Source organism: Corvus cornix, chromosome 4A (assembly GCF_000738735.6).
Source record: "Corvus cornix cornix isolate S_Up_H32 chromosome 4A, ASM73873v5, whole genome shotgun sequence".
Lineage (NCBI taxonomy): Eukaryota > Metazoa > Chordata > Aves > Passeriformes > Corvidae > Corvus > Corvus cornix.
Genome location: NC_047058.1, coordinates 20,332,026 through 20,349,322, shown reverse-complemented (window position 1 = coordinate 20,349,322; position 17,297 = coordinate 20,332,026). Strand labels below are relative to the sequence as shown.

Genomic DNA, 17,297 nt, shown 5'->3' with positions numbered 1-17,297 from the left:
GCTTTGCACTCCAGTTTAAGGACACAGCTCATCTCTGAGAACATCAGGCCAAGCCCCTCTGCCCACCAAAACCAGGCAGCAGCCATGGGGGCTGCAGGAAGGACAGATGCCACGGGGCAATCACCCCAGCACAGGTTCCCGCCTTTAAAAATCCACAATTTACATAAAACTGTCACTGTAAAACCTCCCCACTGAGCAGCGCTGCATGGGGAGGGGAGATGAGCCAAGTAAGCCACAGGCAGAGCAAGATAAACTCTAAAGTCCAGATCTGCAGGAAGAGGCAGAGCCCAGAGGTGATGTGCTGGGGCAGTGGAAATTACTGGCAGGTGCAGGACTCTGCAATCATATTCTCATATTCCTTGTACAGTATGCCTCCATTGGGCTCAATCATGAGGACACTGATGGGGCTGTAGCGGTAGGGCACACAGGAGGGCCGGGGCACACTGGCATCCACAAGCTGATGAACAAAGCTCTGTACCACAGCATGGCTGGGTGCATGGTAGTCATCACGGAGCAGGTAGGGACAGGTGCCCTTGCAGTAGCGTGGGTTGTAGCGGTGGGGAGCAATGATCCAGTGGTCCCAGCCCAGCTGTGCAAAGCTGACAGGGAAGGGGCGGAGGGAACAGTCACTCTTCTCCCCTCCCTGCTCCCGCAGGTAGTTGGGCAGGTCATGAGCCAACATCCCTGTATCACGCCGGTGTCGGTGGGGCTCTGCTGCTGGAGGTGCCAACTCTGCCTGAGTATCATTAAGGTAGAGAATGAGGAAAGGGTGGCTAGGGGCCACCAGGGCATCGTGGCCTCCTGCTCGGCCAGCACGCACACAGACATGCCGCAGTGCCAGGCTCCCCATGCTGCTGTTCCCCAGCACCAGGTAAGGGGTGACGTCAACTTCAGCCCAGCCATAGCGGGGACGGGCAGTAGGGCTGAGCAGCACCCTGGGTGCCTCGCTGGCTGCCACCAGCTCCAGAGTGCAGAGGAGGCGACCATGGGCCAATGACAGACTGGGGAGGTAGACCACAGTGGCTCTGAGGAGGTGCTCGGCCTCTGGGTGGCCCTCCAGGTGGTAGGTGAGAGCCTGCAAGTACCAGCGACCTGCAGGGAAGCAGTGACCGGTACCCCCTCAGCACAGTACAGGAGGCACTGTGCAGCACCCCTTTCTCCCATGGTGCTGCCACAGCCCCACACAGCACACTGGAGCCCGTGACAGCCATATGCCCCAGCACAAGGCAGAAGCTGCAGCAAACAGAAGGCTTGCTAGTGGGGTGAAGGGCAAAGAGAGTCTGTAACATTTCTCATCCTCTGCATGAACACCACTAGCCTGGCACAGCATCAGGCAGGGTGGGAAGGGGAGAAGGGCACACAAGGGCCAGCGATGCATTTGCCCGTCTCACCCCTAGGGCAGAGCCTTGAACTCCTGCCAAGTGGAACCCCATGGCCAAGAGCAAGCAACCCCAGCCAGGACACTGTAGAGAGAGGGAGGAAACAGGCAAGAGACCTCGCCTTCAGAGCTCAAGCTCACCCTGCTAGCTCTGCTAAGCCCTCATACCATCCTTAGTGCCCACCAGCTGCTTACCTGCCCAAGGCTGACCCCCATGGGAACTGGCCTGGACCAGGCGGATGGTGTTGGTGCCCAGACTGCGGCTGCGGCGGGGTCGGCCTTCGCGGTCAGCGGCACGCCGGTACAGATTCAGCATGTAGCGCAGGGGCTGCCCACTGGCTGGCCCCACTTGCCAGCCTGGGCTGCCTGGCGCCCGCGTTTGCAGGGCCTGCAGGAGGGGCAGGGTGGGGACAGCAGGCAGGGAGCCAAGGGGCAGTGGGGACTGGTTTGCAGCCTGGGAAAGGGGCACAACAAGGAGGAGGAGGAGGAAGCTGGTGAAAGGGTAGGGCATAGCCATGATAGGTGAGTGCATGTTTGGGGAGGGAGCAGGTAAATGGGACAAGGTGGGGCTGGCCAGCAGAAGAATTAGGAAGACCTAACCTGCAGTCATGCTTCTCCCCACTTGAGAGGCAGAGCTGAGTGCTGCCAGCTCCTATCAAACCAGGACAACCACACCAGCTGCTTCAGCTTGACACAGGAACAGAAAGGTGGGGGGATTCTGTATGCAAAAAGGGGCACAATTCCAGACTAAAACCCAGACCAGGAACAAATCTAGCCAGACAGAGCCTGGCTATGGGGGCTGTAGAGGTGCTGGGGTAGGGGAGTGGGGTGAAGTGGGGTGGGAGAACCAGCTCACTCAGCCCACCTGCTCCTGGCCAGCCTCCTCCTGCAGGGTAGGAGGTCCCTGCCCAGGCCCGTTTTAAAGGCATGGTCTCAATCAGCTTTTAAAGAGGCGGGAGCGCCCTGGGTCCCAGGGGAATGGGGCCAGAGCCTGAGAGGGTGCTTTCATGCAGTGAGAGTCCCTCCAGCTCCCTCCACTCTGTGCTGCCTCTCCAGCAGTGGCTCAGCACCTTTGTGCCCTTTGCTGCAAGCTGGTCTGCAGTGCCCCAAGCAGGCACAGAGCCTGGGGTTCTGCTCCCCAACAGCCCCGCAGCACAGCCAGGCTGCCCAGTGCCTCACTCTACCCACCTGGCACTAAGGCAGGTGCATGAGCAGAGTGACTCTGAGCCCAGCAGTACCCCACTGTAGGCATCATCCTGTCATCACCATCAGCATGCCCACAACTTTGCCTACCTTGACCAGTTTCCAGGTCTTTCCGCTAGCACCAGCTCAAAGCCCAGAGGCTGCAAGCATGATGCCCACCCTCTTGCTGGCATGGGCCATTTGAGGCACTTTCCATACTGTGGACAGTGACTCCATGGTGCTTGCCTGGGAAAGGGCCTGTGGTGTGGGCAGCTGCAGTCAGTGCCACCTCCAGAGCCCCTGGTGTTGTGCTCAGACCCACAGTACACTGTTGCTCTCCTGCTGGGATGGAAGGGTCCAGGGGGTGGGCACACTGGTTGGGAACCACTGGTGCAGGCATAGGGACATGGGAGAGCTGGCGGGGGTTGTACTGGTGCCTGCTGCCCACCCTTCCTGGTGCCAGCTGGACACAGTGCTAAGGGCTGGGAGGGCTGTGTGGGGGTGTGCGTGGTGCTAAATGTGCTGTGGGGCCACGTGATGAGCCAGGGCACAGAGCCCTCTCGCCTGGCCAGGCAGCCCTGGTTACTCATTTGGGAAAGGGCACAAGTGGCAGATGAGCCAGTGAAGGCTGGGAAGAGTCAGGGCATGGCAGCAGCCAGTCATGGGGGGGCGGGGGGAGGGCATGACAAGGCAGGTGGGAAGGCCATAGGGGAGAGCAGGAGATTCGGGTCAGGGGTGGACATGACAGCAGTGGACCTGTCAAGGCTGTATGGGGGGGTGAGGGGCATGCATCGCTCCTGGGTGGGCTCCAGTTCTACAAACAGCCCAGGTACCACTCCACCCTGCACCCTGTGACACGGGCACAAGAATGTACACATGTACTGGGCTGCCTGCAGCTGGGCTGTGCAGGGCGCAGGCAGAGTTCAAGGCAGGTGCTTGTGGACAGGGACTACCAAGAGAAACTTGAGACCCTTCCAGCACTGGGAATGAACAATCCTCGAGTGGCTCGCCAGCCTGGCACTGCAAGCCGACCCTCCCGGGCCGTGGCAGGCAACCAGGGGCCGCAGGCGTTGCTTGCAGAGCAGAGCTTTCCAGGCCGGCTGTGCCGTCTGGGATGTCTGGGAAGGAGATGAGTAAGAGTCGTGGCCCCAGGCGGGAAGGGGAGGAGCAGGACTCTCGGGCTCCCCCAGGAATCCGTCCCGATCCACTCCCACCATCCTCGGCTGCCATCAGCCACCTCCTCCCCGTGCCTCAATTTCCCCCAAGCAGCACAGCTGCTCCTCTTGGGCCTGGCAGGGAAAAGACAAAGGTGAAGAACGGCCAAACTGCCATGCACGCCCTGAGGTGCCCGGCAGGATAGGGACAGGGTGGGGGCTGGCATGGCTGGGTCAGACAGGAGCCAGTAGCATGTGCTGGCCTGCAGGCAGTGGAGCTTGAGGCGCCAGTGTGACTGTTCGGTGGGGAGCTGGGGGGGCTGCATCACCCTACTGCCACCGCCTCGCAGCTGCATGAGTGCTGTTGAACTGCTGCCATGCCAGGCTAAGCTGTGCCGAGCTGGCCCTATTGGTGTGGGTCCCTGGTGGCACCATATTGTGCTGAACCAAACTGGGTCATTTTGAGCTGAACTGTGCATGGCCAAGCTAAGTCAAGCCAGGCCAGGCTGTGCTGAGCTGAACTGTGCCAGCCCCGCTTGTCCAAGTCAACCAAGCTGAACTGCACTGAGCAAAACTGGGCCAGGCCAAGTGGAGCTAAGCCAGATGAGGCCCGTGGTTGTTCTGTGCTGTACCAAACTTAGCTTTGCCAGCCCTGTGTCGTGTTGAGCTGAGCTGAGCCAAGCCAGAATGTGCCAACCCAGCTGAACTGCACCAAGGCATGCCAAGCTGAGCCATGCTGGGCCAGTTAACCCATGCTGGCCCCCTTGCCATCCCACACTGAGCTGAGCTGTGCTGTGTCATGCTGCACTGAAGTCTGCCAGCCTTCCATATCATGCCATACTGGACTGAGCTGGACAATTGAAATACGCTGGCTGGGCTGTACCAAGCTGAGCCAAGCAGCTCACTTCAGGTCCCTGGGCTAAAGGATGGCATGCCAAGCTACTGAGTAGAAAGGTGCTGTGCTGTGCCAGTGTGTGCAGAGCCATGCCATGAGCTGTGCTGAGCCAAGCCATGCCATGCCGTGCCGTGCCGCGTCGTGCCGTGCCATGCCGAGCCGCCCGCTCGCCGTCCCCCCGCGCCTCATTGGCGGCAGCGGAGCAGTCCCGGTGCGGGCCGGCCCCGCCCCCCACTCGCCCCGCGCCGCTCAGCCCGGGCGGGCGGGGGTGTCATTTCCTCCACAGCTCGGGGCCGGGTCGGGATGGAGCTGTAGCTGTAGCCGCCATGGAGCGGGCCGAGGGCCGGCCCGGCGCCCCCCAGTACGTGCATGTGCAGCTGCAGGGGGGCGCGCCCTGGGGCTTCACGCTGCGCGGCGGGCTAGAGCACGGCGAGCCCCTCATCGTCTCCAAGGTAGGCACCGCCGGCACAGTCCCGCGTGGGCTCCGCAGCACCCCCCCGCGAGGGGCCTCCCGCCCGTGGCGGGACGCGGGATATGGGTGGACACCCGATGCGCGGCGGTGTCGGGGGTGCGGGGAGCCCCGGCCGCGGGGTCGCGTGTCATGGCGCGGCGGGACGGGGGCGGCCACTCGCACCCACGATCCCCGCGACCCTCCACTTAGAGCCGCGGGGAAAAGTGGGAGCGAGAGGGGCGGAGAGACAGCCCGGGCCCGGCGGCAGGAAGAAATTCCTCTGGCACATCCGTTGGGCTGGCGTCGGGGGCGGCCCCACAATTCCCCCCTCACGTCTTTCCCGGTCCCGTCCCACGGACCGTAGCTGGGGGAGGTCAGCCCCTTTTCGTGTACCCATCCGTCGGTGCCCCGCCCATGGGTGCCCCGGGCACCGGCCTCTGCGGGGACATTGAGGGCCACGGTGGGGAACCAGAGTCCGTCCCGTCATGCCCCGGCACCCCTGGAACGCAGGGGCAGGACCGTGCCCGGGACTGGGTTGGCGCTGGGGTACGGTGCCGAGCGGGGCCCGACAGCAGCCGGGAGCGAATGCTCAGGGTGACCGCTGCGGCCCCGACGTCTCGCCACGCAGAGGGTCACCGATTCCCGCAGCCCCCCGCCAGCGCATCGCCCCGCGGGGAGACTCGCGGGGAGACCCGCAGGGTGCCGGGCAGCGGCCAAGGGAACCCCAATACCCACCCCTCCGCGGAGCCCGAACGGGGCCCTGTCACCGGGCGATTTGGCCGCCTGCCTGCCCGGTGTCACCGTCCTGCTGAGCCGCGGTGCGGCGGGCCGGGCTGGCGGCCCCGGGGCTGCTCCCTGCCTCGAGCCGGGCTGACTGCACCCCCGGGCCGTTCCACGCCCTCGGCGCGACGCGGGCAGCGCGGTCTGGCTGGGGGAGCTGGAAAAGTGGCTCCGGTCCCAGCCCTGCGCCCTGAGGTGGCACCGCCGGCGGGTGGGGAGCCGGGCGCCGAGGGAGTAACTGCCCGCGTCCCGACTCGCTGCCGGCCCTCGGGGTGGAGGGTCCCCGTGGATCCGCCGGTTGCCGGAGGAGGGGATGGGAGGCGATGGGAGGGCTCGGGGATGTTCCCCACCACTTTTGAGAAGGAGGGTGGCTTGCGGGCCGCGGGGTGTCGGCCCCCGCGCTCCCCCAGACACGCCGCCACCGCGTGTGCTCGGCAGACAAAAGGGGCTTGTTCCAGCGCTCTGTGCATTCAGGGGAGGGTCCCCCGGGGCCATCGCTCCGCCGCTGCGGCCGGCCGAGGTGTGTGCGGAGAGGGGGCGGCCCCCGCTTGTGGCGCGGGGGGCCCGGGCCGGAAAGGGGAAGGGCGTCCCCGCACTTGGTGACAGAGTTTGGCCTCTGAGTCCACTCCGGGCGGGATCCGTTCCTGTGGCAGAGTCCCACGGCAGTGCTCACACTCTAAGCCTTCCATGGGGCTGCGAATGCCCTCTGGCACAGGCTCCCCCAATCCCCCGATCACGTCGGGGGCAAGGAGGGAGGTTGGTGTGGGGCAGAGTGGGCACAGCTCTGGCACTGTTCTGGTTGTGACTTCTAAGACAATTTTCTCCTGAGACATTCCTGTGAGCCATCCGGTACCCGCAATGAGAGCCCAGAGTGAACTCCAGGGATGGTGTTGGGGAAGTGTCCTGGGCTGGCCCAGCCAGGCAGGGCAGCAGGCGGTGGGGTTTGGCTGCCAGTGCTGAGTTCGCTGGTGGCAAAGGCAGAACAAGGGGCTGTTTGTGCCAAATTTAGCTCCTGGCGAGTGATGCCAGGGCTGAGCCTGTCCATCCTGGTGCATGTGATGGCTCAGACGTGGGTGCAGACCTGGTGGTGTCCTGCAGTAGTGGGGACACCTTTCGCCTCTGACTCATCCCCATCCCCATGGCCGTGGCAGGCAGGGCTGGGTGGGCACATGGCTGGACAGAGGACTGGGTGAAGGTGCAGCCTGCCTTGCATGCTCTGCTGGTGCCCAGTGGTGGGCAGCAGCATGGGAAGGGGTAAACCCAGGTGTTCCACCGACTACATGGTAGGACTGGGAGCCCTCACAGGCAGTCAGGGTCCCCTGCCAGGAAGGCGGCCCCATGGCTGACTTCTGGGTAGGAGGGCAGCCTGCCTGGACAGGCAGGCACATTGGTCTGTGCCCAGCCTGGGCATGGCATTGTGGTGCTGAGATCCCTGAAAAAATGGGAAAGCTGTCGGTTCTGGGCACAGCTGTGCCAGGCAGGGCCGTGGGGCAGTGGTACACTGGGCAGGAGGCTTGGCTGCCCCTGTCTTCCTCCCTCCTAAGGTGACGTGTTGTCTGGGGGTGGTGGAATGCCCCCTGAGCCCTGTCCAGCACTAGGGCTGGAAAGTGGTGCCCAGGGGCACATGCACGATGACTGACCTGCTAGGCCCTGTGTGCTCCCTGGCACTGGGGCCTGGCTGCTGCCCAGGCCGGCCCTGCAGGCACTGTGAGCAGAGCTCATTCCTTGGCCAGGCCTGGGAGCAACTGGGCAGGGTGGGTGCTGGAGCCTCAGCATGGGGCTAGGTTAGCTCAGCTCTGTGGGTAGCTGTAGGGTCTTGCCACATCCACGCTGGGCATGGGGCACCCTGGGTCCTGCCCCATGCACCTGCATGCCCTGTGCCACTGCCACCATGCAGCAGTTTCAGTCGCTTGCCAGCCCTGTAGTGTGATAGTCTGGACTTGGCGATCCCTGGCCATTGCAGTGGCAGGATGGTCAGAGATCAGTGCTGGCAATGGGCACTGTGCCTACCCCAGCTGGGCACTGCTCATCCCAGGGCTGCCAGCATTGCACCTACCGGCTAGGGCAGAGGGGATGGCCCAGGGTTTCACATGCTGGCAGCACCATGGCCCTGCTTCCTCTAAGCACAGCAGTACAGAGTGCCAGGTTCATTTTGGCCATGGGTGTCAGGGAGGGTAGGCATGTGCCAGGGCTCAGCACTTCCCCTACTGTTGTCTCCTATGGGCACATAGGGCGGGATGGCATCCTTTGGGCATCGAAATCATCACGGGTGCCCAGACAGGCTCAATGTGGGGTTGGAAGCAGTGGCAGGGGGCTGGCATCCACACCGGACAAAGGGCCCTTGTGCTGCCTGTGCCTGCGGGGGAATCTGCTGGGATGGGACATTTTTCTTTCTCCCCCCTCCCCGATGCCCTTGCTCAGAAATTCATGTGACCAGAGAAGGGGGAGAGCCTGGCCCCGCAGATCTCTCTGTGGTGCCTGGGGCTCAGGCACCTTCTCCAAAGCCCCTTTCTCCCCTGACACACAGCGGCTGTGGAACATCCCCTGGGATATTCTGGGGGCCGTGCCCCCCTTGACGCCACTCTCTGTCACCCAGGTGGAGGATGGGGGCAAGGCTGCACTGTCCCGCCGGCTGCAGCCGGGTGATGAGCTGGTAAACATCAGTGGGACACCGCTGTACGGATCCCGCCAGGAGGCCCTGATCCTCATCAAGGGCTCCTACCGCACTCTGAAGATGATCGTTCGCAGGTTGGCAGTGCTGTGGAGGGGACACAGGGAGGGCCAGTGGGGTTTTACCTGCCTGGGGGACTGGCAGGAATGTGGAGGTGCCCTTGTCTCCAGCTTGGAGGTGCCCTTTGCTGGGACAGGGTGGGGAGCAGCCCCTTTGCTGCTGTCAGCACTCCCACTGGGTGGGGGTTCCCCAGCCAGCAGAACCAGGGCAGGGCATCGGGCTCGCCACCCCCTTGCTGGGCGGTAGCCTCAAGCGTGGCCGCTCCTCTCCCTTCCTGCCTGCCTGCCTCCTGCCTGCCGGCTTGCCTGAGAAAGGAAGGAGAGGCAGGGCTGGGCCTCGCAGTCCTCCCACCCCCCAAGCCCTCCAACTGCATCCATTCCTATCTGCATCCTGGCTGACTCCAGCTCCAGCAGCACTCAGGGGCAGGGACGGCGCAAGGGCACTGCCCAAGGGGCAGGGGTCCCGCGGGACTGTGCTGGGGCTCAGCATCATCCATGGTGAGTTTGAGGGTTCTGGGAAGTCCCTGTGCTGACCTCGCAGCTTGCCATTCTCCTCGTCTAGTCAGCAGATGCTGTGGCAGCACTGGGCACTTTGGAGGTACAGGAGGTGGCTTCTGACCAGATCTGTGCAGTGGCATGTGCTGGGGGGACGAGAGACTCCTGTGGAGTCTCCTGTGAGGGGTGGGACAGGGACCAGCACAGGACTCTTCCCAGAGACATGATGTGGCTGGTGCTTGCTGCAGATGCTGAGGGACAAATGAACAAGGGGGAAGGTCAGGGTTGCGGGGGAGATGCAGACGTGGCCCCAGTGTTCTTGGTGGAGCCAGTCCAGTCCTGGCAGGGACACTTGCCCTGCTCAAGGCATTGCCTGTGGGCTGTGCAGGGGCCATGTCCTCGGTCCCCTGTTGGTGTGGCAACAGGGATGCTGCAGTCTGGGGAGCCCTGGCCAGTTGGGTGAGCTTCAGGATCCCCGTGCCCAGTGCCAGGTGCTGGCAGGGCTGGACCCTCCTCGCTGCCTTCCCCTTTGGGCGGGCGCTGGCCTGGAGAGGACAGGAAGCCCCATAGGAAGTGACTTCAGCCCCGGTTCCTTGGCCTGGCTTCCTCCCCATTCTTGTCCTTTCCCGCTGTTGCTCTTGGCAGGAGGAGCGTGCCCGTCCTCCGGCCCCATTCCTGGCATGTGGCCAAACTTGCTGAAAGTCGCCCTGACATCCCCACCATGCACTGCCCGGCTGATGCCTTCAGCCTCTCCTGGCCCTCGGGGTGTGATGTCAGGTGAGGCCCTGGGGGCAGTTATGAGGCTGTGCAAGGGGAGGGGGCAGACGGGACACTCTCTTGGGTTGTGGTAGTGGGGGTGGCATAAGTGGTCACATACACCACTTTCGGGCATTGCTCCTCATCCTGCACTACCCTTTCCCCTGGCTGTTTACTCCCGGCTCCCGGCAGGAAGGGGCGGCGGCTCTGCTGGAGACAGCCAGGAGCTGCTTAGTCCCACTGCCCCCGCTGCCAGAGCTGGGAGGTCTTGAGTGGCTGGAGTCACACACACCCTGTGTTCCCTGTGCCTGCTCCCACTGCCAGTGCCAGGGAACCTTGGTGGTGGCCCCAAGCTGGGGGTGGAGGGCAGGTTGGGGCTGTGCTACCCTGTGCTCTGTTGTCCCAGGGAGGGTGTATGTGTGGGGGTGGGCTCCTTGGGATCTCTGCGGAGCTGGATGGAGGGCGGCAGGTGCCTGTAACACTGGCGTGGGGCCAGGCAGCAGCAAGCTGTCCCTGCAGTGGAACCCACTGTCCTGGCACTGCAGCACTGACCGGAGCAGCTCCATCGGGAGCATGGAGAGCCTGGACCATCCCGGCCAGGCCTACTATGAAGGAGACCCCTCACCCGTTGACCAGGGCATGTACCACAGCAAGCGGGACTCGGCCTACAGCTCCTTCTCTGCCAGCTCCATCGCCTCTGACTGCGCCCTCTCTCTCCGTCCTGAAGAGGCCGTGTCCATCAACTCCAGCCTCCAAGGCCCCTGCAAAGCCTCTGACGGGCGCTACCTGACCACAGGGGCTGAGCCATCTGTCAGCTGGCACCCTGAAGCCTGGCGGGCACCTGTGCCCCCCCAGCCCCCTGTCAGGAGGGACAGCCTGCGGCCAGCCCCAGCTGGCAGAGGGGAGAGGCGCCAGGCCTCAGTGTCAGCGGACATGCTGCATGCCAAGGGCCGGTGGATCTCTGACACCTTCCTCTGCCAGCGGGATGGGGAAGTGGAAGTGGTGGGCAGGAGGACACTGGCGTCATACCCCACGAAGGACCGTCTCTCTGCTGACCAGTATTACATGCTGAGCTCCCACCCGGACCGATGCCCGGCTGAGCCACTCCTGGGGGAGAGCATGGAGTCTGATAATCAGCCATACCTGGATGACAGCATGCACCGAGTGCCCGATGCCATGACAGCAGGTGACAACCCTTTGCTGTCCCCTTTCAAGGGCCACATGTCACACCGGCACAGTGCTCCCGAGCAACTGCTGGCCTCCCAGCTCCGCTCCCTCCAGCTGGGCACTGGCAGCGGGCGAGCCTCGCCAGCCCCCAGTGGGCAACGCTGGACCTTGTCCCCGCTGCATCCTGAGGGCAGCGGGGGGGAACCACAGGGGCTGCCCAGGACCCCCACACTGCCCAGAGCCTTGCTGCCGCGCGCCGCCCTGCCGTTGCTGCCCTGAGCTGCAGCAAGCCTGTGGGCAGGATGGCCAGGGGGCCAGCCCAGCACTCAGCACTGAGGGGCCAGGGGAGGAGGAGAGCCGGGGAGGAGCCCGGCGGGCTGGGGGTCCACCCCACCGCTCTGCTCAGATGCGCCGCCGCAGCGACCGCTTCGCCACCAGCCTGCGCAACGAGATCCAGCGGCGCAAGGCCCAGCTGCAGAAGAGCCGGGGTCCTGGTGCACCTCCACCTGGTGAGGAGCCAGTGGAGGAGACTGAGGAGCCTCCTGAGGGCAGTGTACTGGCAGAGAGACCCCCTGCCCTGCCTGAGTGTCTCAGCCCTGCACCGAGTGAGGACAGCAGGAACGCTGGCCGCTCTGGGGACCGGGGTATCCCCACCCTTGACCCAGTGCCAGCCCCTAAAGGGCCCCCGTCCCTTGAGCGGGTGGCGCCAACAGCCAGGGGCCGCTGGCGCTGGTCCCCAGAGCACAAGCTGCAGCCGCAGCACTCGCCCAGCCCCAGTGAACTGGAGGGATACAGCCAGGCCCCGGCGGCGCGCAGCTCCCCACCACGGGGCAGCGACGAGGCGGTCCTGCTGCCTTTCGCCGACCGCCGCCGGTTCTTTGAGGAGAGCAGCCGACCGGCACCACCCCGGCACAGCAAGCCGCCAGTAGGGAATCCTGGCGCCTTCCAGCCCCATGGCCCTGAGCACCGGGATGTCCGCCGCCTCTCCGTGGACCAGCCCTACAGCCCCGCCTCACCCAGCCGCCCTGGCTCTGCTGGCCCCTATGCTGAGTGCTGCCGGGAGCAGCCCCACTGTTACAAGCCACTGGGGAGGCCGGGGGAGCCAGATTACCTGCGGGGCTTCTCCTACCCCTGTGGGGTTCCCCTGTGCCCTGAGCCCTGCCGCTACTGTGGAGGGGACCTGTGCCCACCACCACTGCCCCGTGGCCACACCTGCCGCTGTCACCCTGTGCCCTGGGTGCGCTGCCCTGACTGCTGCTGCCCGGCCCCCCATCCCGGGCGAGAGGAGAGCGATGCCTGGCCCCCCCAGAGAGCTTTTGTCCCGGTGAGTAACTTGGCCCTGTGGGACTGTGCTGGGGAGCAGCACTGGCACCCCCTTGCACCCCTGGAATATGACCCTGGGTTGGGGTGCGGAGTACTGTGCCCAGTTTGGCCCTGCAGACCTCCTGCATGCCTTCTGCACCTGAATGGGGATGGGACAGAGGTGCTGAGGAGGGGGATTTCACACTCCCTCCTCCCGCAACCAGGAATTTCCTCAGGATGAGTGGGAACCACCTGCAATAACCAGGAAAGTCAGCCAGTCCATCAGGTGAGCCCATGCCAGGTGCCACGGTGCTAGGATGTGTGTGGGGACTTCCGCCAGGGGGATGTGGGGACTGGCATGATTTTGATTGAGGATGTACAAAGTGCCTCCCATATTGCCTTGGCCATCCTTGGCGTGGTGCTCTTTGAGGCGGGAGGCGGCATGCAGGGCAAGGGAGTGTGAGGAGGTGTCCACAGGTCCCTTACCCTTCCCCAGAGGTCTGGGGCCATCTCCAGGAGGCTGTGCCCAGCGGATGAGCCTGGGCTTCTCCCACCAGTGTGACTGGGTGGCTCGCTGGGGTAAATGAGGCAGGGCATGAAATGGGCCTGAACTGCCAGATGGGTGACTGTGTGCGGGAGGATGGGTGCTTCCTTCTCTTCTAGTGAGCTCTCCAGCTACCCGCTGGGTTTCCCAAGGCTTGGCCCATTCCACACCTGCCTTGAGAGCACTGAGCCAGAGTGGCCACCCTGCTACCGGGCCACATCCACACACGACCTCTTGTGGGATAGTGACCGCCTGGCCCACACCACTGAGAGCCCCCTGGATCCGCTGCACCGCCCACTACGGGGCAGAGCCTTCTCTGAGAGCCACCTCAACCTGGAACCTGCCAGCCCCTGGGGCCGTGACCGGAAGGACCATTTCCGTGCCAAGCTGGACCCTCCCAGCATCTCCAAAAAGAAGGGCCCCCCACCTCCCCGCCCACCTCCCCCCAACTGGGAGAAGTACAGGCAACGCCGGGCATCCCAGCACCCACCAGATGGTGCTGGGCATGGCTCTGCCTTCTCTGCTGCCCCAATGCCAATCCGCAGCATTGCTGAGGCAGTGAGGGAGCGGTCACAGAGCCTCACCGGGGAGCGGGAGGGCCAGTCCTGGGGGCACACTGCTCGCCCTCCTGCTCCACCAGGTGCGTGGCCCCGACCTGAGCCCCCCAGATCACTCCGCAGGACTCCTGGGCCTGATGCTACCAACGCTGAGATTTTCAGGCAAGTGCTGCCATGGCATGGGGGTGGGAGTGAGGCTGCAGGCACTGCCGGGACACACGAGGGGGCTTTTGTGGACCCTTGTACCCTGTGTCAGAGCATCCTAATCCACCCCTTGGAGCACCCTGTGGGGGTATTTTATGTTGTGGGGTGTCCCTGACCTCTTTACCTGGGATGGCCATTGCCTTGAGTGTCCATGTCCCCACGGGTGGGCAGGGGACCTGACATGCCCTGGGTGGGTGTTGGCAGGTTGTCAGGAGCTGGGGAGAAGCGGACAAAGATGAAGCAGTCCCGGGAGATGGAGGAGCAGCCCCAAAGGCTCATCCAGAACCAGGAGCAGGGCTGTGCCAGTCCCCGTGGGGTGGGTGAGTGCTCACTGTCCCTGCATTGTGGCCCTGGCCCTGCTCTGCCGGAGGCACTCAAGCCCAGTTCTGGGGCAGTGGAGGGAGTGAGCTGCCAGGGCAGCCGGCCCCACACCCGCTGTATGGACTCCGAGGAACTGCTGTGGGATGTGGCTGTCAGGGACCATTCCCTGGCCAATGTCCTGGCCCCCTTGGCTCCCCCTGGCACCGCCACTGAGGTGATGGGTGAGCTGCTGATGGCAGGGGAGCGACAGGCCTGGCGGAAGTGTCTCCAGCAGGACTGGCATGTGGAGGCTGTGGCACAGGACAGGTAGGGCTGGCATGGCACCGGGCCCCATGCCAAGGGCAGGCTGACACCCCCAGTCCTTATCTCTGTATCTCTGTCTACCCAGGCAAGGTTTTGAGCCCATCTCGCCGCCTCCCAGGAGTGCTGCCAGCTCCAGTTCCTTCCCAGTGCACTACGGTGTTGCAGTGGGCAAAGCTGAGCCACCCAACAAGGTGAAGGTGCTGCCGGAGGTAGTGGAGGGGAGCTTGGAGGATGAGGAGGAGGTGGACCACGAGCTGGTGGAAAAGAAGGTACAGACACTGCTGGGGACAATGCCCTCAAGGTTCCCCACTGCCCTTGCCGGGTGCTCATGGAGACTGGGGGCATTTCTGAATGCTCAGAGGGACTGAGACATCATTGGTTGCTCATGGGAACTGGGGACATCACCAGGCACTCATGGGCACGGGGGTCGTTGCTGGATGCTTGCGGGGACCAGGAACATTGCTATATGCTCACAAGGGGCTGGGACATTGCCAGATGTCTGCAAGGACCAGGGGCATTGTCAGCTGCTTGCGGGACCTGGGAGTCTCACCAGATGCTCACTGGGGACCAGCGGCATCTCCAGATGCTGAGTGCTTGCAGGGACTGGGATGTTCCCAGATGTCCACAGGGGCCGGGGGCATCCATTAAGTGCACAGGGAATCTGAGACATTGACAGATTCTTGTGGGGACTGGGAATTGCCAGTAGCTCGTGGGAACCAGGGGTACTACAAGGTTCTTGTGTTCTGTGGGTCCCAGCACAGCACCCCTACACCTCTGTGCCAGTCCCCCGATCCCATGGGAAGTGGCCCCAGTTACCCCTGACCCCTTTGCTCTGGCAGCTGCAGCTGATCGAGAGCCTGAGCCGCAAGCTGGTGGTGCTGCAGGAGGCACAACGGGGGCTGCAGGAGGACATTAGTGCCAATGGGGCACTGGGTGAGGATGTGGCTGCCCGCCTGCAAGCCCTCTGCACCCCAGGGGAGTTCGACAAGTACCGCCTCTTCGTGGGCGACCTGGACAAGGTGATCAACCTCCTGCTCTCCCTCTCGGGGCGCCTGGCCCGGGTGGAAACTGCCCTGGGCAGCCTGGGGCCGCACGCCCCTGCTGAGGACAAGGTGAGCATGGGGCAGGGGACCCTCACCCATGAGGTTTTGGGCTGTGGGATGCCCTGCCAATGCCAGCCATCTTCTCCACAGCTGGCTCTGCGGGAGAAGCAGCGGCTGCTGGTGGCACAGCTGGAGGATGCCAAAGAGCTGAAGGAGCACGTGGGGCGGCGGGAGGAGGCAGTGGGTGCCATGGTGGCACGGTACCTGCCTGCTGAGCAGCTCCAGGACTACCAGCACTTCGTCAAGATGAAGTCAGCCCTCATTGCTGAGCAGCGGGAGTTGGAGGAGAAGATCAAGCTGGGCCAGGAGCAGCTCAGGTGCCTGCGTGAGAGCCTTGGCCAGGCCTCCAAGGGCTGCTAGCCCCCTACCCAGCTTCCATCTGGGATCCTGGCTGTGGTCCCAGCTTGCTGCCAAAGTGGATCCAGCCCCTTGTGGGCTCTCCCTGTGTCTGTCCATCTGTCCAGCCCCTGCCTTTTATTTATTTTTCTGATTTACCAAGCAGGGGCAGGGTTGCCAGTCCAGCACAGAGCTGTCATGGGCTCTGTGGCCACTCAGCAGCCTGTGGCCCAGCAAGACTAGATGGATGGATGCTACCACCACCCTCATGGGTCTTTCTGTGCCCATGGGGTCCTTCCAACTTGTCCTGGATACCAGTGCCTATCTTGTATCCGGTGCTGCACCACATGCCTTAAATACCCCCCAGCTACCCTGGGGCATATTCATGCAGCACCTGAAAGGGTTAAATCATGCTCGCCCTCTGTCACGTCTATTTGTCCAGCTCTGTCCATCTGTCCGGTGGGAGCTGAAGGAATTTCAGCCCCAGCATCCTCTTCCTCCCCATTGTGTCAGAAACAATGGCCCTGGCCAGCAGGTTCTTAACCCGCTCCCTGCTGGCTTAGGGACCACAGGGGGCCAAGGTGAGTGCCAGTAGGTGCTGTGCACCCATGTCTTGGGATGGTACCCTGCCAGGGCATGGGGTTCCGGGACCAGTACACTGAGGCCTGCAGCTACCCTCTGTCAACAATGCTGTCAGCATGGAGACAACCGGGCCTCATCCAGCACTCACCTGCAGCTTCTAGCCCAACACCAGGAGTGATTAATAGAGGAAAAACCACATTAAGGACAAAACGGGGCACTTGTCCCCTCCTCTGTGCTGCAACAGCCCCAAATAGCACTTAGATGTCACCCCCCGCCACTGTCCACCTGTCTCCATGGCATGAGCAAGTGCCTTGATACTGATTTTGCACAGGGGTTTAATGCAACCAGCAGGAACTTGGGGCAGGGGGGTAAACGTTTTGGGGAGGCAGGTGGGCTGCAGTGCTTTGGGGTGGCTCCATAGCTGGACCACCCAGCCCCAGGGTGCAGGCAGCAACTATGCCTGCCTGTGTGCCTCAGCAGCAGCCCCCCTGTGTTGCTGCCCCTGCTCTGAGCTACCCTTAGCCTGTTAAACACTACACCCCACACCTGCCTGGCTGTACTGTCAGGTGGTGCCTGGCAGGTGGGGTCCTCAACATTCCCTCTATCTCAGCCACCCCCAGGATCATTGCTAGGACCAAAGATTGCACCCACTGGGGGCCACGCTGCTCTCATGGTGGGGTTCAGCAGGCCTGCACAGGGCCCTGTGCTGGAGGAGCTGCCAGCGCCTGCATGTTACTGTGTGCCATTGTACCTCTCACAGTAAAGCAGCAGGAGCTGCACATCTGTCCCAGTTGTGTCTCGCATGATTTGTCCCTGGGCCCCAACAAGTGGCACCGGAGCGGAGAGGGGGTAATTGCTCCAGCTGGGATGAAGCAAGCCGTGGCAAGCTCTTGGGAGCTGAATGCCCCCGTGGCACAGGGGGCACCTGAAGTGCAGCTGTAGGCAGGGTGTCTTCTGCGCCCAGTGCTCCTAGGCTGAGTTGAGGCATGGGTCAGTGCCTGGACCCTTCCCCAGGGATGCATGTACGGGTCACAGCACTTGGATAGTGGATGCAGCG

General features: G+C 63.4%; 2 protein-coding genes across 2 annotated transcripts; one reads left to right on the top strand and one right to left on the bottom strand.

Annotated features, from left to right (window-relative positions):
- Nucleotides 1-316: 316 nt before the first annotated feature.
- On the bottom strand, nucleotides 317-1,895 carry BMP15 (bone morphogenetic protein 15). Its single transcript, XM_039571756.1, has 2 exons — nucleotides 1,574-1,895; nucleotides 317-1,092 (listed from the first exon to the last, which is right to left on the bottom strand). Exons 1-2 carry the CDS (start codon nucleotides 1,893-1,895, stop codon nucleotides 317-319), a joined length of 1,098 nt encoding a protein of 365 aa, XP_039427690.1.
- A 2,948-nt stretch (nucleotides 1,896-4,843) lies between these two features.
- SHROOM4 (shroom family member 4) lies at nucleotides 4,844-17,030 on the top strand. Its single transcript, XM_039571977.1, is given in 12 exon segments — nucleotides 4,844-5,061; nucleotides 8,437-8,588; nucleotides 9,711-9,842; nucleotides 10,367-11,178; nucleotides 11,181-11,207; nucleotides 11,210-12,312; nucleotides 12,515-12,576; nucleotides 12,954-13,553; nucleotides 13,800-14,222; nucleotides 14,305-14,488; nucleotides 15,059-15,331; nucleotides 15,413-17,030. Coding segments are annotated over 12 exon segments (4,164 nt in total). The 5' UTR covers nucleotides 4,844-4,935; the 3' UTR covers nucleotides 15,683-17,030.
- The last annotated feature ends 267 nt before the right edge of the window (nucleotides 17,031-17,297 follow it).

Excerpts from the sequence above, each read along its gene's own strand:
- BMP15 (XM_039571756.1), bottom strand. The coding sequence starts at position 1,895 with ATGGCTATGCCCTACCCTTTCACCAGCTTCCTCCTCCTCCTCCTTGTT. Across the intron at positions 1,093-1,573 it reads TGGGGGTCAGCCTTGGGCAG|GTCGCTGGTACTTGCAGGCT; the intron begins GTAAGCAGCTGG and ends GCTTCCCTGCAG.